We start from the raw sequence: 18672 nt of genomic DNA on the forward strand, positions 1-18672 counted from the left end.
ATGGCAATCTCGCCGCTGCAATCTCGCCTGACCCTCCGAGAAGAGAATAAAAGTGGCAACCTAACCAGTCCTCCCAGGGCTATCGTGCTCACAGTGGTACAGGATTGATTGAGATGTTTCCCTCCAGGTGATGGGTGCGACGACATCCAGGTGATGGGTCCCCCGGGGAGGGGGGGGGGTGTGCACATGGAATCTTATTGTTCCGTTTTCGATATCACGTGTGGTTTACGGGTGGGTAGGTTAGCCGAATAACTTGGATCGCGGACAACAACAACAACAACGCCGCAGGTGCGCTAGAAAAGATAGATTTTCCTTGCCTCATCGATCAATCAATCGAGTTATTCCACTTACACCATGTTCGCATGCACGCCGGGCTCTATCATGGTACACTGTAGTCTGCATAGACGCCAGACTCAATCACCCGTCTGTACCTCTTCTTCTTTCCTGGGCCCTTCCTTTTTGTTCTCTTGTCCCCAACCTACCACTCAATGGCTCCACATACCGGTCGTCGGTCTCGGCGACGTTAATCCATTTGGACACTTACCAGTTCAGGCTGGAGCAGTAGTTGGTCGCCTTCTTCCACTCATTGCTGTCGACCTTTGGGGCCAGAGGACGTCCCTTGAGCGATCATACCAGCTCTAGCTCCTCCTTCGATAGACATGCCGCAGATGGACGTTCGAGCTTCCTTGCTCAGACCTCGAATGGCAGAGCCGTACAACTCGATGACGGCACCTGTACCGCCCAGCGGTGTCGATGACGCCAATTACATGCAGGATGATGGTCTTTGCTCCTGACTCCCGGTGCCAATTGACCGTCGACCTGTATCCGCATGTTCTTGCACTTCTTTATGATCAAGCCTTGATTGGGTGGCGAGGACGTGTTCGACCTCACTGTGATCCTGATCCAGCAACAAAGAACGAATGACTCTTTTGAGCGAGGATGAGGAGGAAGATGGGGGAGGGAGAACCACGAGAAGAAGGTGCGAAACTTGCACGACTCTAGATGGACATTTTGAAGTCCAGCGGGAAAAGGGGGGATACCAGGAGTTCGGAATGGCCGGTCTTACAGTACCATTCCACATTCTTCAGAACCGTCTCGGGCTCAGCAATCAACAAGATCACTCGGCAGAGTCGGTGGAGAAGATGTTCGTGGAACCGCCTCGTTGTTGGCCCAAGTGTTGCATAAACCCTGTTGGGAAGGTTAGCCGAATATTTTCCACCATATAATCAAGTTATTCCACTTACACCAAGAACAGATTGGTATCATCAGGGGGTGGCTCAAGGACCGCCTGCCCAATAACGGCGAGCGCCCTCTAGTGGAGGATCTAGAACTGCCACCAAAGCACTCCAGCTGCCCAACGATCCAGGGAGCCTCTCGAGAGGGCTCCAGCCGTAATGAACGATTCGGGAAGCCTCTCGAGAGAACTCCAGTTGCAAGGGCGCGAATTCCACTGGAGCATCCGGGAAGATTGGAGAGGGCACGCTCAAGAACAACAACAGTCTCCAGAAAAGGGCGGCAGCTGATCAATAAAGACCAAATTGAAGGGGAGCTGACTTGTTCTCGGTGTGATGAGCATCCGGGCAGCGGCTTCAGACGGACGAATGCTCTATGGCTCCCAATCCTGCTCGGTATGTCCTGCGCACATGGTATCTTGTTTACAGGGTCTTGATTCTAACAAATCTGCAGTGGTTCTGACTGCATGGGGGGAAGCTGGGATGGCACATCCTGTGACGCCTCCAGCGGCTGGGACTGCCTCGGACTGCCTCTGCTCCAACCAAACCGCCATCGCTCACTCAGTTGAACACTTGTGTTGCAATATCCTGCACGAACACTACCGATCAAGAGGGTCGGTTGCCTATCACCACAACAAAAGCCAGGAAATAAGTTCACCGAGCTCACCACTGAATATAGCCATCTATGGCGCCGTTATACAGCTTTAACATACAGATCCCAAGACAAAGCTGAGATACTACGACGGGGAGATCTTCGCGGTGGTGACGACTCAGTCGCAGGGCGCACCAGACCAATATTGATCTTGCGGCTAGAGGAGCGAATGTTGTTCTCAAGTGAAACAAACTGCTTGCCAGAAAAGAGACAGGAAACAGCTTCTGCTAAACATGTCAAGTGGGCATCTGGCTCAATGAAAAGGCGGAACCATCAGTTATATCTGTCATGCCATTCTAGTCAAGCCTATCCTACCCGCCGCTGCATATTCAACATCCGCCTTGAATCACGACGCAACACCACCACCACCATCAACACCGGCCCATCGTTCCTGAAACCTGAGACCCAGTCCCTTGGGAAGCAGTTTTCATCTTTTCCCCCGTGTCTGACGCGGCATATTGACCTCCTTATTCCCCGCTCCGTTCAACCACCTGTGCATGTACACCGAGTCGAACGTGATCGTCTGCCCGGCGTTGACCGGGTTGATGGTCATGAGGGCCGACACCGTCACCTTCAGGTTGCTGCACGCGATGGAGAACCCGGAGTAGAAGATGACGATCCGTCACGTACGTGGCTCGAAAACGAACCGCCGCAGGTACACCTACAGACCGGAATTCAACCACACGCACCTACCCAACCCGACCCATGTCAAAGTCTACCTACCACTCAACGGCTCCAGAGACCATGGCAACGATCGGCATCTGTGGGAAAGAGTTCAGGAGATGACCGATGATGGTTGTTGTCGCAGTCAAGTTCGAAGAAGTCGGCCGCCCTGCTGCCTCTCGGTCAAGCAGGGATAAATCGAAGCAAGGGTTGAAAGAGAGGTCCGGCTTTCTTTTGGACGAGGTGATATTGCCAGGCGTTGTCTAGTTGTAGACATCCTGCACTACTACTATACTGGTCGTCGGTCTCGGCGACGTTGATGCATTCGGCACTTGCCATCATTCACATTTCTCCGCGCAAAGAATACTGCGCAAGATGCGGATATCCAAGATCTCGCAAGAAACCGCACGAATATTTAGTGCCCTATCCCCGAATGCTCGCGTCGGTCGCACGACAAGGAGTTCCAAACGACCGGCTTCCTTTGCGCTTCGTATCATCGAATACCCAGTTCTCCCATACGGAAAAGTGAATTCAAGCCTCGTCCATCTTCGCCCAGGTCGCCATCCTCTTTGGACGGACGACGCCATGGTGTCTCGCCAACGGCAACAGCAACGCAGACGACGACGAAGGAGGCCGAGCGTTGGGAATCGCCACGACGATACCTCTCCTAGGCCCTGCTTTTGGCCCCATCATCGGAGGCATTCCCGTACAGGCCGCCGGATGGCGGTGGCTTTTCTGGACATCTGCCCTGCCAGAGATTGAACAACAATACCCGCTAGGGCGAAGCAGGACCATCGGCAACCGAAGGCAGGTCGGGTATTCCAGGCAGGCGAAGAGAAGGACGGTATGCGATCAGCGTCAAGAGACAGAGGCACCTGAAGAGGAAGAAGCATAAATACAAGAAGCTGCTTAACGCCATGGCCCACCAAATCCAAACTCGATAGCGCAGTTGCTTCCATGCATAAACAGGACAAACATACTCACCGCGAGGAGACTATCATACGCCCGAAGCGCCACTGCTGTCCGGAGAAGTTTCCTGGACTATCCTCCTCCGCATCCTCTCTCGTCGATTTCCTCCTATCGTCTACATTCCTGTGGAGCGATTTGCACTTCGAGGTTGAAAATCCTGGTTTGAACCAGTCTCGTATTGGACGTCATCCCCGGCGTGACGACTCTGCGGTGGCAGAACAAGAGCTACGAGATGGACCTATGAGACACTGGGAGTTGGCAGAAGCGTGAGTATCGCTGGTTCCACCCCCATGGCCGATACCCCTAGAGTGCTCTCGTCATTGGCTTGCACCTCTCTATACACTGTGTGAATGTTTTGTATCTGCGCTGACATTGGAACTTCTTGGTACTAGGTATGATCGAATCATTTAACGCTTTAAGCAACTGCATGGAGGGGCCTGCACAATCATGGTGCAACATACAAGTTCGAGTTTTGGTAAGCTCACCGAGTCCTTGGATTGAGCGACACACAATTTGACTGTTTCTTCAGCTTGTCCTCAATGAACAGTTCATCATTGCTGCTCACTGCTCACGACCCGGCCAATGGTCAGGCTGGCCAAAAGTACATCTCGTGCCGTGTTGATCCAAATGGTGGCGCCGAGTGAGGTTGCGGATGAGACACTCGTGAGTCCATCTGGCTGCGCGTCGCCCTTCTCCCCCTTTGCTAAAGGCCGAAAGCTAACACGCAAGTGCTTCACAGATGGCACCGTCGTGGATGTCTTGAGCCTCGCCACCTTGGACATGACTCACGCAGAGTGGTCCCGAACCAAACGCAGTAGCGACGACGACCGCCCAGGTACCAGACCAGCTGCAGACTACTGGGAACTACTCCAAAGAGCTTCGTGAAGTGGTGGTGGGCACATCCAAAGCCAGCTTCCTCAAGATGACACTCAAAAGAAAGATACTCAAAAGGAAGATACTCAAAAGATACTCAAAAGGAAGAAGGGGGTGAGCCCAGCTACAGACATACCCTTAGCCTCTGCGAAAAACCGCCACTGTTTCCTCCCTGTGTCTGCTCAAACTGGCGGTGCGGTGCCTAGAAGACGGCGAGAAGGAAAGAAGAGGGGGAAAACATACCAGAGAGTCAAGAGCAACGTTGCAGCGTCCAAAGAACGCCATCTTACATTCGGGTTTGATTGTCTTGACGGTGGCGGTTCCATTCTTGCAATAACCAATCTACGCCGTCTCCATAACGCGATTCCTGCCATCAAGGCCAGCAACGCCTCGCTCATCGCTACCAGGCTTGATTGAGGCTACCACGAGTCAACCATGGACCACACGCAATTGGATCTGAGGATTCGCCTGGAAATAGAGCCCTTTGAGCCCAAGGAATACGGCACCGAGCTGGCCAGGTCTTTTGCAGGAGACGATCCTGGAACATGGCGACGAGGACTCCATAATTGGTCCGATTGCCAGACACTTGTATTGTCTGCCCACGAGACTTGAGCAGCGGCGATGGCTTGGTGAGTACGAGTCGTGGACGAGCCTGATACGGGCTCGGAGCAGCAGTCCGACCACTCGGCAGAGGTCCGCGTGATGCTCTCCATGACGCCGGACAGTTGTTCGGGCCCCTGTGGCCGAGCAGCGGCTGTTGGGTTACGCGAACAGGAATCGTACCTTGATCTTGTATTGGACGGTGCCCTTGAGCGGCCGCACGGAGCAAGAAGACGTCGTCGCCCGAGTCAACTGGTCTTCCCGAGCGGCCTTTCAACCCCCTTTACTGAAGGCCGTGTAGGAGGGTGCTTCTCCACTCTGAGTAGCATGCTCCTCTCGTGCGGTTCACTTCGGCTTCCTGCTCTGTTTATGATATTGATTGCATGCAAGAAGGTGCCTGCGGTGAACCGAGAGATCCAATATGAGAGTCGGTGAAGACTGTCGAAGCAAAAGATATCACCTTGGCTCAGACTTCTCCGAGACCACGGGCACTGATATGAGAGCGATCCTAGCCCACGAAGAACAGGGCTTGACTGTCAGGTTGATAACAGTAACAACCTTCGATGAGTGCGCGCGTCACCAGCGCCGGACGTTGGATTACACGGTCCTAAAGCTACGACTACATACCGCTAAGCAGCGTGGTGACTCCCTCCTTTCTCCACATATCCTTTGTCATCGCCTGCGGCTCAAATACAAGCCCAAACCCGAGCACGTCGGCGACCTCAAGCCACCGCCGAATCCCGAGGGAGACAACGCGGCCGATGGTGTCCCGGAGGTCGTCGCCTGTCAGCAGCGGCGCTACGCTGGTCTCCTTACCCTTCTCGCGCCTCAACAGAGCCTGGAGCTTGTCCTTCCGAATGTGCCACACAGGGTCCACAGGGCGACAACGGCGCCTGGAGGAGCGGTCAGGAGGCGACTTGCACCAAGTTGACCAGCGTCAGAAGACGTTGTGACAGACAAAAGACGATGCATCCCCCACACTCTCGGAGCATCCGAAGGCTCGAATTCATCAAAGGATGCCGGGTTTGAGGTTGAATAGGAGTCCTCCGAGAATGTGGTCCTCGAAATTGGCGCCCACTCCAGAAGGGATGACCGCATACCCCTTCTGCACGCGGCCCTCCCACCGAGGGAGAAAAGGTGAAGGGCTGACGTTCTGTTGCACCTCTCTCGCACCGAATCGGAAATATCATCTCGGTGTTTGTCAGGGATACTGCATAGCAGTTGGATGAGAGCACGCTCTTGTAACAAGTGGGTGTGCTCTGGCTGCGAGCTCGCCTGGGCCGGCGACTCTTTTCTATTGTCCACTCAATCTGGTTGTGTGCTACCTGCTCGTCTTGTCCGCTCAATCAGTCCGTGTGCGGTGTCTTCTCTTTCTCAATGCTCCGGCGGACCCATGGAGAGCATGGTCTTCTCTTCTCGCTTAGCACGTCCCGTCTCCACGGAGTGGTCCTTCCTGCCCTCGCAGCCTACTGACCGACAAACCGATCTGTCAGATTCCTCGCTGACTCCTCGACACCGAGAAAATGTCTTACAAGATTGTTCCTCAGGACGCCGACGATGACGAGGTCACTCCGGATGCAGACTCAGTCCCTCTATGGAGACATTGGATACATTTGACCATGCCGCAACATGTGCGATCAGAACCATCGGAAACCCTTGTTCCTAGCCCTCGCTGGGGCAGTCGACCTCACTGTCGCATACTATACCTACACGCAACGTGCGAAACTCTCGCGAACAGAGCCCTTGTCGCTCCACCGCAGTAATACCACCAAGACTTGCTCTGGCGGTTAATTGCTTGGCCCCAGCAGCCGGGCGTCGGACTTACCGCCTGTGCAAGCACAAAATTCACCAGATGGAGTCCTCGCTCTCTCCCCGGTTGGAGTCTCACTAAAAGCCCCTCCTTTCCTCGTTTTCCACTGTTACAACTACTACTCGTACTGTGTGCGCATGTCCAGGTAAAAGATGCGAGCACACCAGGTACAAGACTTTCTGACTGCTATTAACCCGCCCCTTCGCCATCCTCTGTCCTACCACATACATACCTTGGTTCTTCGTGCGTCGATTGATCCACAATGAATGCACAGACAAAGTTCCCCGGCGCATCTTGTCATCATTTTTCTTGGGCTTCATGACCGTTGTTTTGGCCCTGGACGCCGACGAGACTTGCTTGCCACGCTTGACAGGGCTGTAGATGGTCATTGCACTCCGAAACCTATTCGTCTTCTTCTCCAGAAGCGTACCCACCTCTGAGCGGCATGCATCATGATGCATATCCCAGTCATCCTTGCCTGCCGCCAGGCTGATTCTCTTTGCGCTCATCTCATCCGGCCAGATTCGATCGATCCATCAGACTAGTTCCCATTCGCCGCCGGCTGAGGAATAGAAGGCGAGGGCTTCGCGACTTTGAGCAGCCAAATCTCGAATACGAAACAGTTGAACGAGTGATCCGCAGTCTCGAATTGAGGGATACAAAAAGAGATGAAGACGGAGAATACAAGAAGTGCCTGGAAAAGACTACTCTACTCCAACGCGAATACGTCTCTGCGCCGGCCGACAGTTGTCCAAATTCCCATCTCAAAGGAGACTACGATGCTGACAAGAGAAAGATAATTCTCAGGACACCCAGGGAGGCAGGCAATCTGGGTAATGGATATAACATGACTACCCCAGTACACAGACAGGCGGTGGACCTGACAATGATCCCGTCTAATCTGAACTCGATCAACGACTACCTCCTGCAACATACTCCGGCGCAGCTGTCTCCTCAGCAGCAAGAACATCTCCTACTTCATCTCCACGAGGCGCCTCTTTGTGCAGGGCCTCCTGAATGAGGAATACCCAGACGGTCATATCATTGGAGACGATGCTTAAACGCTGACACAACAAGCCTTGGAGCGTCTTGGAGTTGGTCCAGAAATTGTTTTGCAGGTGGCGAGAGCCTTTGATACATACAAGGCCGAGATGTATGGGAGTATGTCCTTCATCCTTTCGGTGCAGGTGGCCTCCCTCCATGAGGAGGCGATACTGATCAGCTGTCAAACTCTTTTCGAAGGCACGGGACAAGGCAAAAACAAAATGACCATCGCGTCACCTCTTTACGTCTATTACCATCCTGTGTACACAACCCGCTCGGCAAACACCAGCGCCCGACACGACCTGCTTGATCTGAGACGAAGCAATGGCATTCAACGCCAGAAACCTACAGTACAACAAGCAAGAGCCTTCCTTTCTCCGCAGATTAAAAGGTCAAGTTGGAGGGCCACTGCGTGCTGTCTATCTTGGTCATGTCTTGCAAACAAGAACGACAGAGCCCAGCGATTAGGCGTCCCTAATCAGAGGGATGATGATGGCTGTCAGTTTGTGTGCCCCAGAATAATAAGCTCGAGAGTGCAGTACTCCTACTACTGTACCGCCTAGGACAAGTGCTTCGTGGGGCGTCAAGACTTGATCGTTTTCAGAATGATCTGCGACAATTGGGTCTTGATCTGCTCGACCGCCCCGGGGGAGAGCCAGAAGCCAAGGTCGCATCGCTTTTCCGAGCCGTCAACCGTCAACTCGAGCGGGATCATGCTCGCAATCCCTGCTAGCCTCGTGACCAGAGCCGACCAGAGCTGACCAGAGTCGATCAGGAGCCAGGACATGCGGGCGCCGCAAGCCGCCGTGGATGGGAAGCTTTTGCAGAAGATTGGCCCCGAGGGGGAACGGATTACAAGAAGAGATAAAATCACATAATTCCATTTGCCCCCCTCCCCCCTTCGACCGCCTCTGTTGTCCCACGGCCCGAACAGTAAGAATTCGAAGGAGAAGCTTCTACTCCGTTTCCATGGCAACCAAGCCTGACCTTGTCGCCATGCTTTGGGCCAAGGACGCCGCCGATGTCATGATGCTTGCTTGATGGTCCACCCTTCGGGCCGTCTGCCTGTGAATATGGTCGGGGTGGCTGCAGGCAAGTGTCTTGCGCGTCAACAAGTCAAAGTCACATTCAAAGGCCAGAATGCATGGGCTATGGTGGAGTCATTCCTTGGAATGGGAAGAATGCACGCGAGTCCCTTGGAATGGATGGAAAGAATGCACGCGAGTTCCTTGCCACAACACGTCTTGCCCTGACGCGCTCTCCGGGTCTTTCAACAACTCCACGCGGTCACTCACTTGTTGTCTTTCCAACCAACGTCAACGAAACCTGGCAGCTTGTATCTACGGTCTTTGCCGGTTATCTTCTGCGTCATTACCAGAGCTGTCCTCTGTCTTGAAGATCCTCCACAAATGCCATTCTTCCTGCAAAGCGTCATCCTACACGGGTACCCTCGCAGACTACGAATGGGGCAGCCATCACTGCTGCTCCAGAGCCGGCTCCGGCATCCAGGAGAGGACAGTTAGAGTGGCGATGAGACCGAGTTCAGTGAAGGGGAAGTAGACGACTCTGCCGTCACAGAGGGAGAGCGCCATACATTGTTTGCGTGCGAGGCATCGCACCACAAGCCATTGGTGAGGCTGTCACCCGATCCTTTCGGTGTGTATGCATTTTTCTCCCGCTTTTCGTGCCCTGCTGACGAGCTCAAAGAGGATGCAATCGCACAGCTGGGAGACTTCGCTCGGTCCTCGAAGTTGTGACCGCCTCGAAACGAGTCCACGAGTTGCTCCGCCGGCTGTGACCGTCAGCAACGATAGCAAGGACAGCAGCGAGGACAGCCTCAAGGACAGCAAGAACAACGAGGACCTGAGAAAAGTGAGGACACGTTCGAAAGCAGCAGTAACGCATTACAAGTACATCACGCCCAAGGGCTTCTTGACGGTCTGGCCCATACGGTTTCGCGCGTTGCTTGATGCTGTCGAAAGAAGACAACGGCGACCGATGGAGTGATTGGTCCCTGGTAGGCCTCCACTGCCGTTCATCCGTGTCACGGCTGGACAATGAGGTTTCCGTCTGATCTTTGCTGTTTGCGCGCGGTCGGAAGACGCTACAGGACGCGACGACTGGCCAAGTTCGAAAGCCAGAGTGGACGCACCGCATTCCCACCGTACGCTGCCAGTGTCATCGGCAAACCCGTCCCGTACCCTCCCTCCTCCTCCCGCTCTCTCGACGACACGGCCGGGTTGTCACGAAACCATATATTAACACCGGCCCAGGGTATCTATCTAGGTAGTCCTGGTTGCATCAAAAGCAAAAGGAAGTGTCTTGAGGGACGAAGTATGAACCATGAATGAGGACTTTTTCGACGGCATGAGGGATGCCTTTCACAAAAGAAGGGCAAAAGAACCAAAGCAATCCCCCAAGGGCAAGAAAGAAAGGAAGAACCGAGAGCAAAGAACAAAAGGCACAATGCTCACGGCACGACAGACCTGGCAGTCAGGGGCCATCAGAATTTCGTCCCCAATGAGGCAGGAAATCCGGGCAGAATTCTCTAATACTGGGACAGAATTCTGTTCCCCCCCGGGTGCCTGGCACTCGACGCTTGACACCCTACAATGAACGCCCTCCAACGCCTGGCAGCGAACACTCAAGAGCTCACAGCTACATCCCTGCCTCGGGCATCCCTCCCTCACGCGCGTGTGGGTTCCGCGGCGACGGCGGTCCTGACTGCAATTTGGCAACCCAGATGTCGACGTGCACCCTACAACTTCCTCCCACAACTTCCTCCCTAATCTACACCGAACCATGGCAAACACCCTGGCCCAGCATACCAGAACACCACCCTACGAACGATCCATCGCATAACGTATATGCACCATCGAACACGATGCGTGAGCTGGCGGTTCTCGCACCATGGAGCTCGTGCAAAATGGGGGATGGGAGGGATAAAGAGAACGGATATAAAAGACCAACAACGGGCAAAGCGTCGCGGCATGTCTCTCCGGTCTCTCAACCAGCCTAGGTCACGGCCGCCTGGATTCTCTCCATCATTTCCATCTCCGGAATCACAGCAAGCATGGCCAGGCGCAAGTCCAAGAGGACATTGTCGAAGTGGAAACCTTGACGATACTGCCACCATGGCCTCACCTTCCCGCACAGACAGCCAGGTCGGCCAGGCGGCCGGGACGCACCAGAAGCTGGCATAGCGGACATGGGCGGTACCTTTTCACCTCCTATAGCTCGGAGCCCACGAACCATAACCACAAGAACCCGAGACTACCCCAGAGAACGCCGGCGACAGCGTTTGACTGCCATTTTTGCAACGCCCGGAAAGCGGTCAAGGTGAAGGTGGACGAGAAAGCCGGCCGGGGCTCGCTTAAGTGCAAGAACTGCCATATCAAGTTCGCCTGTGCCGTCGACAACCTCTCAGCGGCTGTGGACGTGCACGCCGCATGTATGCCGCTGGCTCCAGTGGCCTTTACCAGGGGCACACCACCTCTTCCTCCAATCCTACGCCGGCATCCTTTCTTTTGAGTCCACGAATGATCCTCACCAGGTGCCCCGGTTCCTGGGTCGAAAACGTCTGGGATGGTTGCGCACACGTACACATGTATGGAAATAGTGACTGAGGGACAGCGACTGACTGGGAGTTGGACGTACGAGAAGGTACCAGCTGCCACCGGTCGTTTGGTCGATGATCAGGCTCCCGGCGGCACCAGCGCAGCCTACCGTGCTGGAGTAAGGCACGGCGCTAAGGCATCTGCCCCTAATGCCAGGGCCGTGACGCCAAAGGCCACACAACAACCCGCAACAGCCTCCGGAGGCGGGGATCGGCATGTGTTAAAGAGATGGCATATTTTTACAAAGACCGGGTCTGGATAACAAGGTGCTGTTCGGCGGCAACGGCCTGGTCAACCTCGAGGTGGCCGCCGCGCACGGCGTGCCCTGCGTCGACGTCGACCTCATGGGCCGCGCGTACCCGACCTACTGGCAGACGACTACTAATGTCTATGGCCCCCCAAGGGCGAGGCTCTCGTGCCTGCGACCATCGCCAGCCGGACAGATCGTCTAGTGGACAGTGCACAGCGCGCTGCCGCGGTCGAGATGGGGTGCCGGGCTGGAAAGGCCTGTCCGCCATCGAGCAGCTCACTTGAGACGAGTTCAAGGCGGATGAACATGCAGTGTTGAAGCGGACGCTGGCGAAGATCTGGCCACTCGAGAAATCCTGCAAAACTCTGGAAGTCAACCTTATGAAGTGCGCACATCACGCGGTAGCATATCAGCAAAGCATGTCATTCACTGCACAAATACGTATGCTGCGCATCTGCTCCCCTCCCTGGACCTTTGTCTTCATCTTCATCTTCAGGTTCTTTGGATCTGCCATTGTTCCTGTAGAGCCTCTTCCGGCCGTGGCGGCACCATTTGTTCGGGAGCAATTCAGGCAGCGCAAATGCAGCCATCCACGGAAATGCGTTTGTTTCGGCTTCCAGCAACGCCGCCCACGAAGCCAGGCTGGTGACGTTTGCCTTCTGACAGAACGCCGTGGTGCTCCTCCCGCCGGAGTGCAACGGAGGCGACGCGGCCGTCAGGGGGCTGATGCCACCCAGAACTGCCTCCCTTCCACTGTGGGTTTGAAGACGCAGTCTATAGCTCCGAACTCTGCATGAGGCGACACCCAAATCCAAACATAGAAGAAGGCGTCATCGGGCCAAACAAATCCCACGAAGCGTCCACAGGAACCGGGGGACTGGCCAGTTTGCAGTGCTTTGTGCTGTTACCTCCAAGATGCTGATCGCGCTCAGTTGACAGACCTCCTGAGACATGTGGTTCAGTAACATTGTTACCTGCAAGACACACCAAAGGCATGTATTTGCGCCGCGACGCCAATGGGATGCCGGGGGTGTCAGAACAGGAGATGGAGGTGGCGCTTTGAACGCTTCTCTTCATCATCATCATCATCATCATCAGTGGCCGGTTGGTTGCTTCTCGATATCGTCGACCACTGGGCAGCTCCTTAATCTCCTATACTACCGGATCATGCTCCTTCGCGACTGAAGGGGCGCCACATACTCATCGCAGGTCAAAAAGTGACACATTCCAATCCCGACGTTTCCGTCGGGGAGGAGGCGGTCGACCGTCGGCTTGTCTCGAGTTGTCAATCTCAATATCATCGTGTCTCATACTCCTACCGAGGTCATCTTCAATGCTGCACCGATCTACATTGTTTGCGTGCCCGAGCGTCTGCCCGCACGCACGGCCGTGGCGGCTGGACCACCCTCACTATCGGCAACATTCTAACGGCTCTCCTCTTCTTTGCCACTCCATCATGACACCCGTGGGATGCTGGAATGCTTTGGACACATCAAAAAGAACATTGCATTGCGTTCTTGAAGAAGCATAGAGAAGCAGTTGCCCCTGACTTGCCTCTGAGAGTCGACTGCTGGATGTCGTTGAACATGGTGGACTCGCGGCATTCAAGGATGATTTGGAAGCGCTCAGGGGAGCTGACATCGACATATCAAGCAGTACTACACAAAACCTTCGTTGGTGTCGACGCTGAAGGCAACAGGAACCTTTGCTTTGTCACATGGTCTGTCCGCCCCGGCTAAAGGCCAAGGATATTCTCATTCCACGAGAACTTCATGTCGCCAATTTCGCAAAATGTCGTCGAAGGGCACGATGCCCTGTGTGAAGACGACCTTCTCCGCGCCACAGAGGGAGATGGCGTATGCCGCCGTACAAGAATTCCAGTTCGGGAAGACCTGGCCAGGCACGGCATCAAAGTCGCCGTGTCGACTCTTGCCTCCGAGACATAGCAAAGTTGTCGCGACCATTTCTGAGCTCACGTTGCTCATTTCAACCATCGGTACGACCTTGCCGCGTATTCAACCCTCTCTCAAGTGTTTGGCCGCGGCACCGCCCATTGAGAAGAGACGGAATAATTTGTTCGCCCTGCCAGCAGGCCCCCATCGTTCGGAGCCGAGGATTCGTACAATTAGGAGACAATAGATCTTTCTCGGGTTGTCAGAAGTCAATGCTGCAAGATTCTTTTGGAACCAGCTCAATCAACAACAAGTCCTTTTGCGAAACCCCCGTCGCATCTTCGTTTGTCCAGCCTCCTCCGGTTTTGGGACTTTTCCTTTCTCGAAACCAGCCGTTGGCTCTTTTTCTCATCGCATTGAACGTGTACCTATTCGTTATGCACCACTGCGATCACAACCTCCCCATCTCAAACACCTCTTCATGTTGAGGAGGTTGATTAATTCCAGGATTGCTGCCACTCGTCTCTTCATCTCGTTGAGACTCGTTCGCGTCGGGTGTGTCGAGACTCGGCCTTTGAACTGCGTCAGCTTTCGCCATTGATGCAGTGTACAGCGCCGACCCTCCCTGCTGCGGCATGTGTCTCTCTCACCGAGCATTCATTTAGTCGAAGGGTGGTTTCATGTGTAACAACACTGTCACCATGGCCGTCCTCTAGATTGGATCAGCACTGTTCTTGTCACTTGACGGAAAGAGCGAGTCTCCTGCCGCAACAATCTGCGGAGTATCCTCCGTGTGGAATCTGGAATATCCTGGCCGGCAACAAAGCAATGTCTCGCCTCATTATCGGAAACGAACGTCCAAGGGCGGTCGTGCCTGTAACGTAACGAGCGATGAAGCAGTACTGCCGGCGCCGCCGACTCTCTTTCTTCCCTTGGGTTTGAGGTTGCTTTTATCCCTGACGCCGGTACACCATTCCTCTCGTTCAGATGACTTCCAATGGGACTTTGTAACGCCGTGACGAGGTCCGTTTGAGAACTGGAGCATTGTCGGCTGCGGGGTCCATTTCCGCATTGAATCACGTTTGGGAGGTGAAAAGGGGTGAGTTGCGCCATTATGGTATTGGTATTGGGTGTCTCTGGGTGTCACGCCGAAAAGACTCAGAGGATCAGAAGCCCCGTTCTTACCCTCAACGCATGGGCCTCATCTGTGGAATCTGGGACACACACAACGGCCTTGATTGCTGATCTCCAGCTCTTTGTCATACTGATCTGTGAACCTCTCGAGAGGACACCGTGCACACCTGCGCCCGCCGATCAGACGCATCGACTTGACCCGTGGCTGTCGCGCAACGCAAATGATTGCCATTCCTCGTCGGAGCCATGCCATTTTTCAGTTCTTGCGCGGCATCAGCATTTCCCTTCTTCCGTTGACCAATCAGACTCTGGTGGTGTTGTATATCCTCCTTTGAGTTCTGCGCACGGGCACAAGAGACGCTCCAGCGCGTACGCATATGGCTGTGCACTAGATGCATGGGTGGCACTGCACCTCCAGCAACGGGGGGTGAAGCTGCCGGCGTTTGAGACGAGAGGCCAAAGAGCAACGTCCAACGACAAATACGAGTACGGCAGCTACGAACAAAACGACAGTGCCAGCGTCGTCCGCCGCCAGGCTGTGGCGGCGACACCGAGTTTGCCGACTCACGCACTGCCGACGAGACCGCACGGAATGAAGCAGACGCTCAATCTCAAAGTCTGACTGGGTCTGTCTGACATTGGTCCTCGCCGCACAGCTAGTGTTCTACTCAGCTCTCAAGCTCGGTTCGAGCCGGCCGTTTTGATATCATCAAATGCAGGCCGATACAACGGACGAGAACACTCCTATTTCTCACTTTCACATCTTCTCCAGACCTCACTTTCTCTCGTCTATCAAGCCAACTCACGCATATCCATCTACCCAAATTCCAGATTCCAGTAAGTCGACATACAAGCCCTCATCCGCCTCCAAGATGAGAATCTTCAGCTAGAATCGGTTGTTCTCCTGCCTCGGATCCAGCGAACAGTTCCACTTGCCGCAGCTTTCGGGTGGGAGGTGAGAGGCCGTGACTCTCATGACACTGGCGCCGAGTTCCGCTAGCCTTTCCCAATCGCAGGCCCCGCGGTTCACCCTGGTCAGGTCAACGACCTTGAGACCAGCAAGCGGTCGTTGCGAACTGGCGTGAGTCAATATCCCAGTGACTGACCGTCAAACTCCTGTTCGGATGCGAGATCGCCGCGACAGTGCGTGGGAGGTCATCAACCCATTACACAACACCGACAAGGATTCGGACTTGCATCACATTCCTTTTGCACGTGAAGAGTTTTGCCAGATGAGCCATCAGGTATCGGCCGACCTCCAAATCTAGAACATATGGTGGTATTGTGACGGGCTCAAGGAGTGGAATGGAGAGAATATACAGGCCGAAGAGGAAGCAAAGACTGGGGCCCAAGCAGCCGATGCCACATTCTGATTCGGAAGCCATCCGAAGGAAGTTGTAAGGCGACGACGCTGACGATGATGACGGCGACTGATGTCCGAGGATGGGGCCCTTGTCTTTGCGACTGGCCCTGACCAGGCTTTCTGGAGGGTTTTGCATCGGCGTCCATGGAGAGAAACGACAGACATTGCAAATGTCGTCCAGGGGCAGGTACCGAGTACTTTGCTCGTGTATCCCAGCAGCAGCTGGAGCACAGCCGACCTGTCTAGGTCTGCAAGAGACGAGTGTTCTGGATGCCTCGCAGGCTTCGAGTTCGCGCCTGATCATATACGTCAAGGACCATTGTCAGCACCTGGCGTAAAGGGCCACCAGCTTTGGAGATGCATCCCTGATGGATCCAGAGGAGCAAGCCAGTCCCATGGCACTATGGGATATGCACCTGGATACCACTGGGCCACAACGCCTGTCCTGTATGGAGATATATGAAGTGTCCGCATGAGATGATGCTTTTGCCATTTCGAGCGGTCATTCACATCACTATCTGATGTCTGATTGGCGCCATCTGCGCAGAGGAGCACGCTGGCGATCTGTACGGCTCTTGGCTCAATCACGCCATCAAAGCCTGCGCTAGGCTGGGACTATGACTACGACTATACCGGAGGCCATCATAATCGACTTGCTCGAGAAGCGCTCCTACTAGTGTATACAGCTCACGTCTCTCCGCTTCCTCGTCCACACAAACGCGCCAAGTTCCGAAGCAGCCAATACTATGGTATACACCAAGAGGAGAAGGTTCGAAAGGGGCAAGAGAAGGCGAGAAAGCAGGAGACACAGGCGAGGCGATGCGAGGATGTTTGACGTAGGGAAGGGAGAGGGACAGAGAGTTGACCGCAAGATTTTCAGGATGCGCAGGCACCGCAGGTGAAGATGAGGGACCAAACCGAGTCAAAAGGACGGTCAAGACGGTCAAAGTTGGTGGCGCGCATACATCTCAACTACCTCGCCACCTCGCTGCGGGAGCGGAAACGACTGACAACCTGCACGCACTCTCGCGGTATACAGGGCCGACGCGGTCGTCGGTGGACTCGCGGAGGCCTGCAATGGGGTCTCAAAGCTTACATGCTGTTGACTCTGGAGATTCGACCCAATACTCGTCTAATGACTGCGCAACGGCGCTGACCTACGATTGTCTGAGAGCTCCCTCAGCAGCGCACCGCCCGTCCAGGGGCAGCGGCGGCGGCATGGGAGGCTCTCTGCGTGGCAGGAGGATGTGTTTACAAAGGAGCACATCGATAAGAGCGGCGGACAAAAGACAAAACCGAGTCACTGTTATGGTCAAAGTCACTACCACAATTGATGGGCTCCGGAAGTATCTGATACGAGGCGGCACATTTGCACGCGTCGCCCACCGGGGAGAGGGCAATATAGCGGCCCGTGGGCGTTGTCTCAAAGTCCGAGTCAGGACTTTGTTACGACCACAGTCTCCGCGGCGAAGGGCCACCACGCCAAAGACACCGAGAAGGAGCTTACGGAGCCAACTGGGGAGCGGGGAAACGCCCTGGCCAACGACAAAGAGACTATTGACCGCTTTTCAGGAATGGGTTCCTATCCCAGCGATCAACCTCCGCGGCTCCGTCCTCACGCTTCATGCTGTCGACCTTACCGCCGCATGAGCCCTCCTCAAAGACACCGAGAAGGAGCACGGAGCCAAGGGGGGAAAGGCAGTGGCCGACGACAAAGAGATTGCAGTGCACCATTTTGGAGCGAAGCCGAGCCATAAGCAGCACAATGTCGGCAAGGGGATAAACGCCCACATCCAAACGCTGAATTCTGACACATAAGCTGAATTCTGGCCTGGAATGGAAAATCCCAGCTGGTAACGAAGAAGGGGAAGCGTCGAGGTCCTCGAATCGCTCCAGCCTCCGAGGCTCTTCGTTTTACGATCGCTGTCATCTCCAGCCAGCAGACTATCCACGCACGTTTGCCATTTCCTGTCTCGTATTCTCAGAAACCCCATTGGCATAGTGTTCAATCACAAAACCGGTTGTTGGCGAGGATGGTGAGTAAGTTTACTACTACGCTGACTTGGATCTGTGAGGAGGGTTCGTGCTTGAGGTCTCCTCCTGCCTCTGCGGGTACTGTGGTAGTTGCTGCTGATGGACATGTTCTTATAAACGCGGCGCTCCAATTGATGCTGATGATAGCGATGGTGCCTTAAGTAAAGCAACCAGACGAGCAGCAACCAGACGACTATCGATCAGAACCCGTGGGGACGTGTCTGAGCGTCTGGAAAATGCTCGCAATAAATTGTCGATAGAACGAGCTCTTTCGGCCAGAAGACACACCGATTTCGAGCGAGCGTATCTCTTGGACAACCATCTACGTCATCGGTATTCAGATGCGTACGAGAGGTTAGGCGTGCGAGAGTCTGTGCGTACGGAGTCTGGGCGTACGAGACCCTGGGCGTTCGGGAGCCTGGACGTACGAGAGTCTGGGCGTACGAGAAGCTGAGCGTACGAGAGTCCGGGCGTACAAAACTCTGGGCGTACGAGAGTCTGCGTACAAGGGTCTCGGCGTACGAGGGGCTGGGCGTGAG

At 54.7% G+C, this 18672-nt stretch overlaps 4 protein-coding genes across 4 annotated transcripts; all 4 read left to right on the top strand.

Annotated features, from left to right (window-relative positions):
* Positions 1 to 2922: 2922 nt before the first annotated feature.
* On the top strand, positions 2923 to 3442 carry AYO21_09149 (hypothetical protein; the record flags this gene model as incomplete). The annotated part of the gene is made up of 2 exons (XM_022659087.1): positions 2923 to 3037; positions 3084 to 3442. The coding sequence occupies 2 exons, from the start codon at positions 2923 to 2925 to the stop codon at positions 3440 to 3442; spliced, it is 474 nt and encodes a 157-aa protein (XP_022508626.1).
* A 1968-nt stretch (positions 3443 to 5410) lies between these two features.
* AYO21_09150 (hypothetical protein) lies at positions 5411 to 5920 on the top strand (the record flags this gene model as incomplete). The annotated part of the gene is made up of 1 exon (XM_022659088.1): positions 5411 to 5920. The coding sequence occupies one exon, from the start codon at positions 5411 to 5413 to the stop codon at positions 5918 to 5920; it is 510 nt and encodes a 169-aa protein (XP_022508627.1).
* Positions 5921 to 9553: 3633 nt separating this feature from the next.
* AYO21_09151 (hypothetical protein) lies at positions 9554 to 11912 on the top strand (the record flags this gene model as incomplete). Its single annotated transcript, XM_022659089.1, has 4 exons — positions 9554 to 9846; positions 11080 to 11294; positions 11397 to 11677; positions 11727 to 11912. 4 exons carry the CDS (start codon positions 9554 to 9556, stop codon positions 11910 to 11912), a joined length of 975 nt encoding a protein of 324 aa, XP_022508628.1.
* Positions 11913 to 14716: 2804 nt separating this feature from the next.
* Positions 14717 to 15358, top strand: AYO21_09152 (hypothetical protein; the record flags this gene model as incomplete). Its single annotated transcript, XM_022659090.1, has 1 exon — positions 14717 to 15358. The coding sequence occupies one exon, from the start codon at positions 14717 to 14719 to the stop codon at positions 15356 to 15358; it is 642 nt and encodes a 213-aa protein (XP_022508629.1).
* Between the last annotated feature and the right edge of the window lie 3314 nt (positions 15359 to 18672).

This window comes from Fonsecaea monophora (genome assembly GCF_001642475.1).
Source record: "Fonsecaea monophora strain CBS 269.37 chromosome Unknown Scaff86, whole genome shotgun sequence".
Lineage (NCBI taxonomy): Eukaryota > Fungi > Ascomycota > Eurotiomycetes > Chaetothyriales > Herpotrichiellaceae > Fonsecaea > Fonsecaea monophora.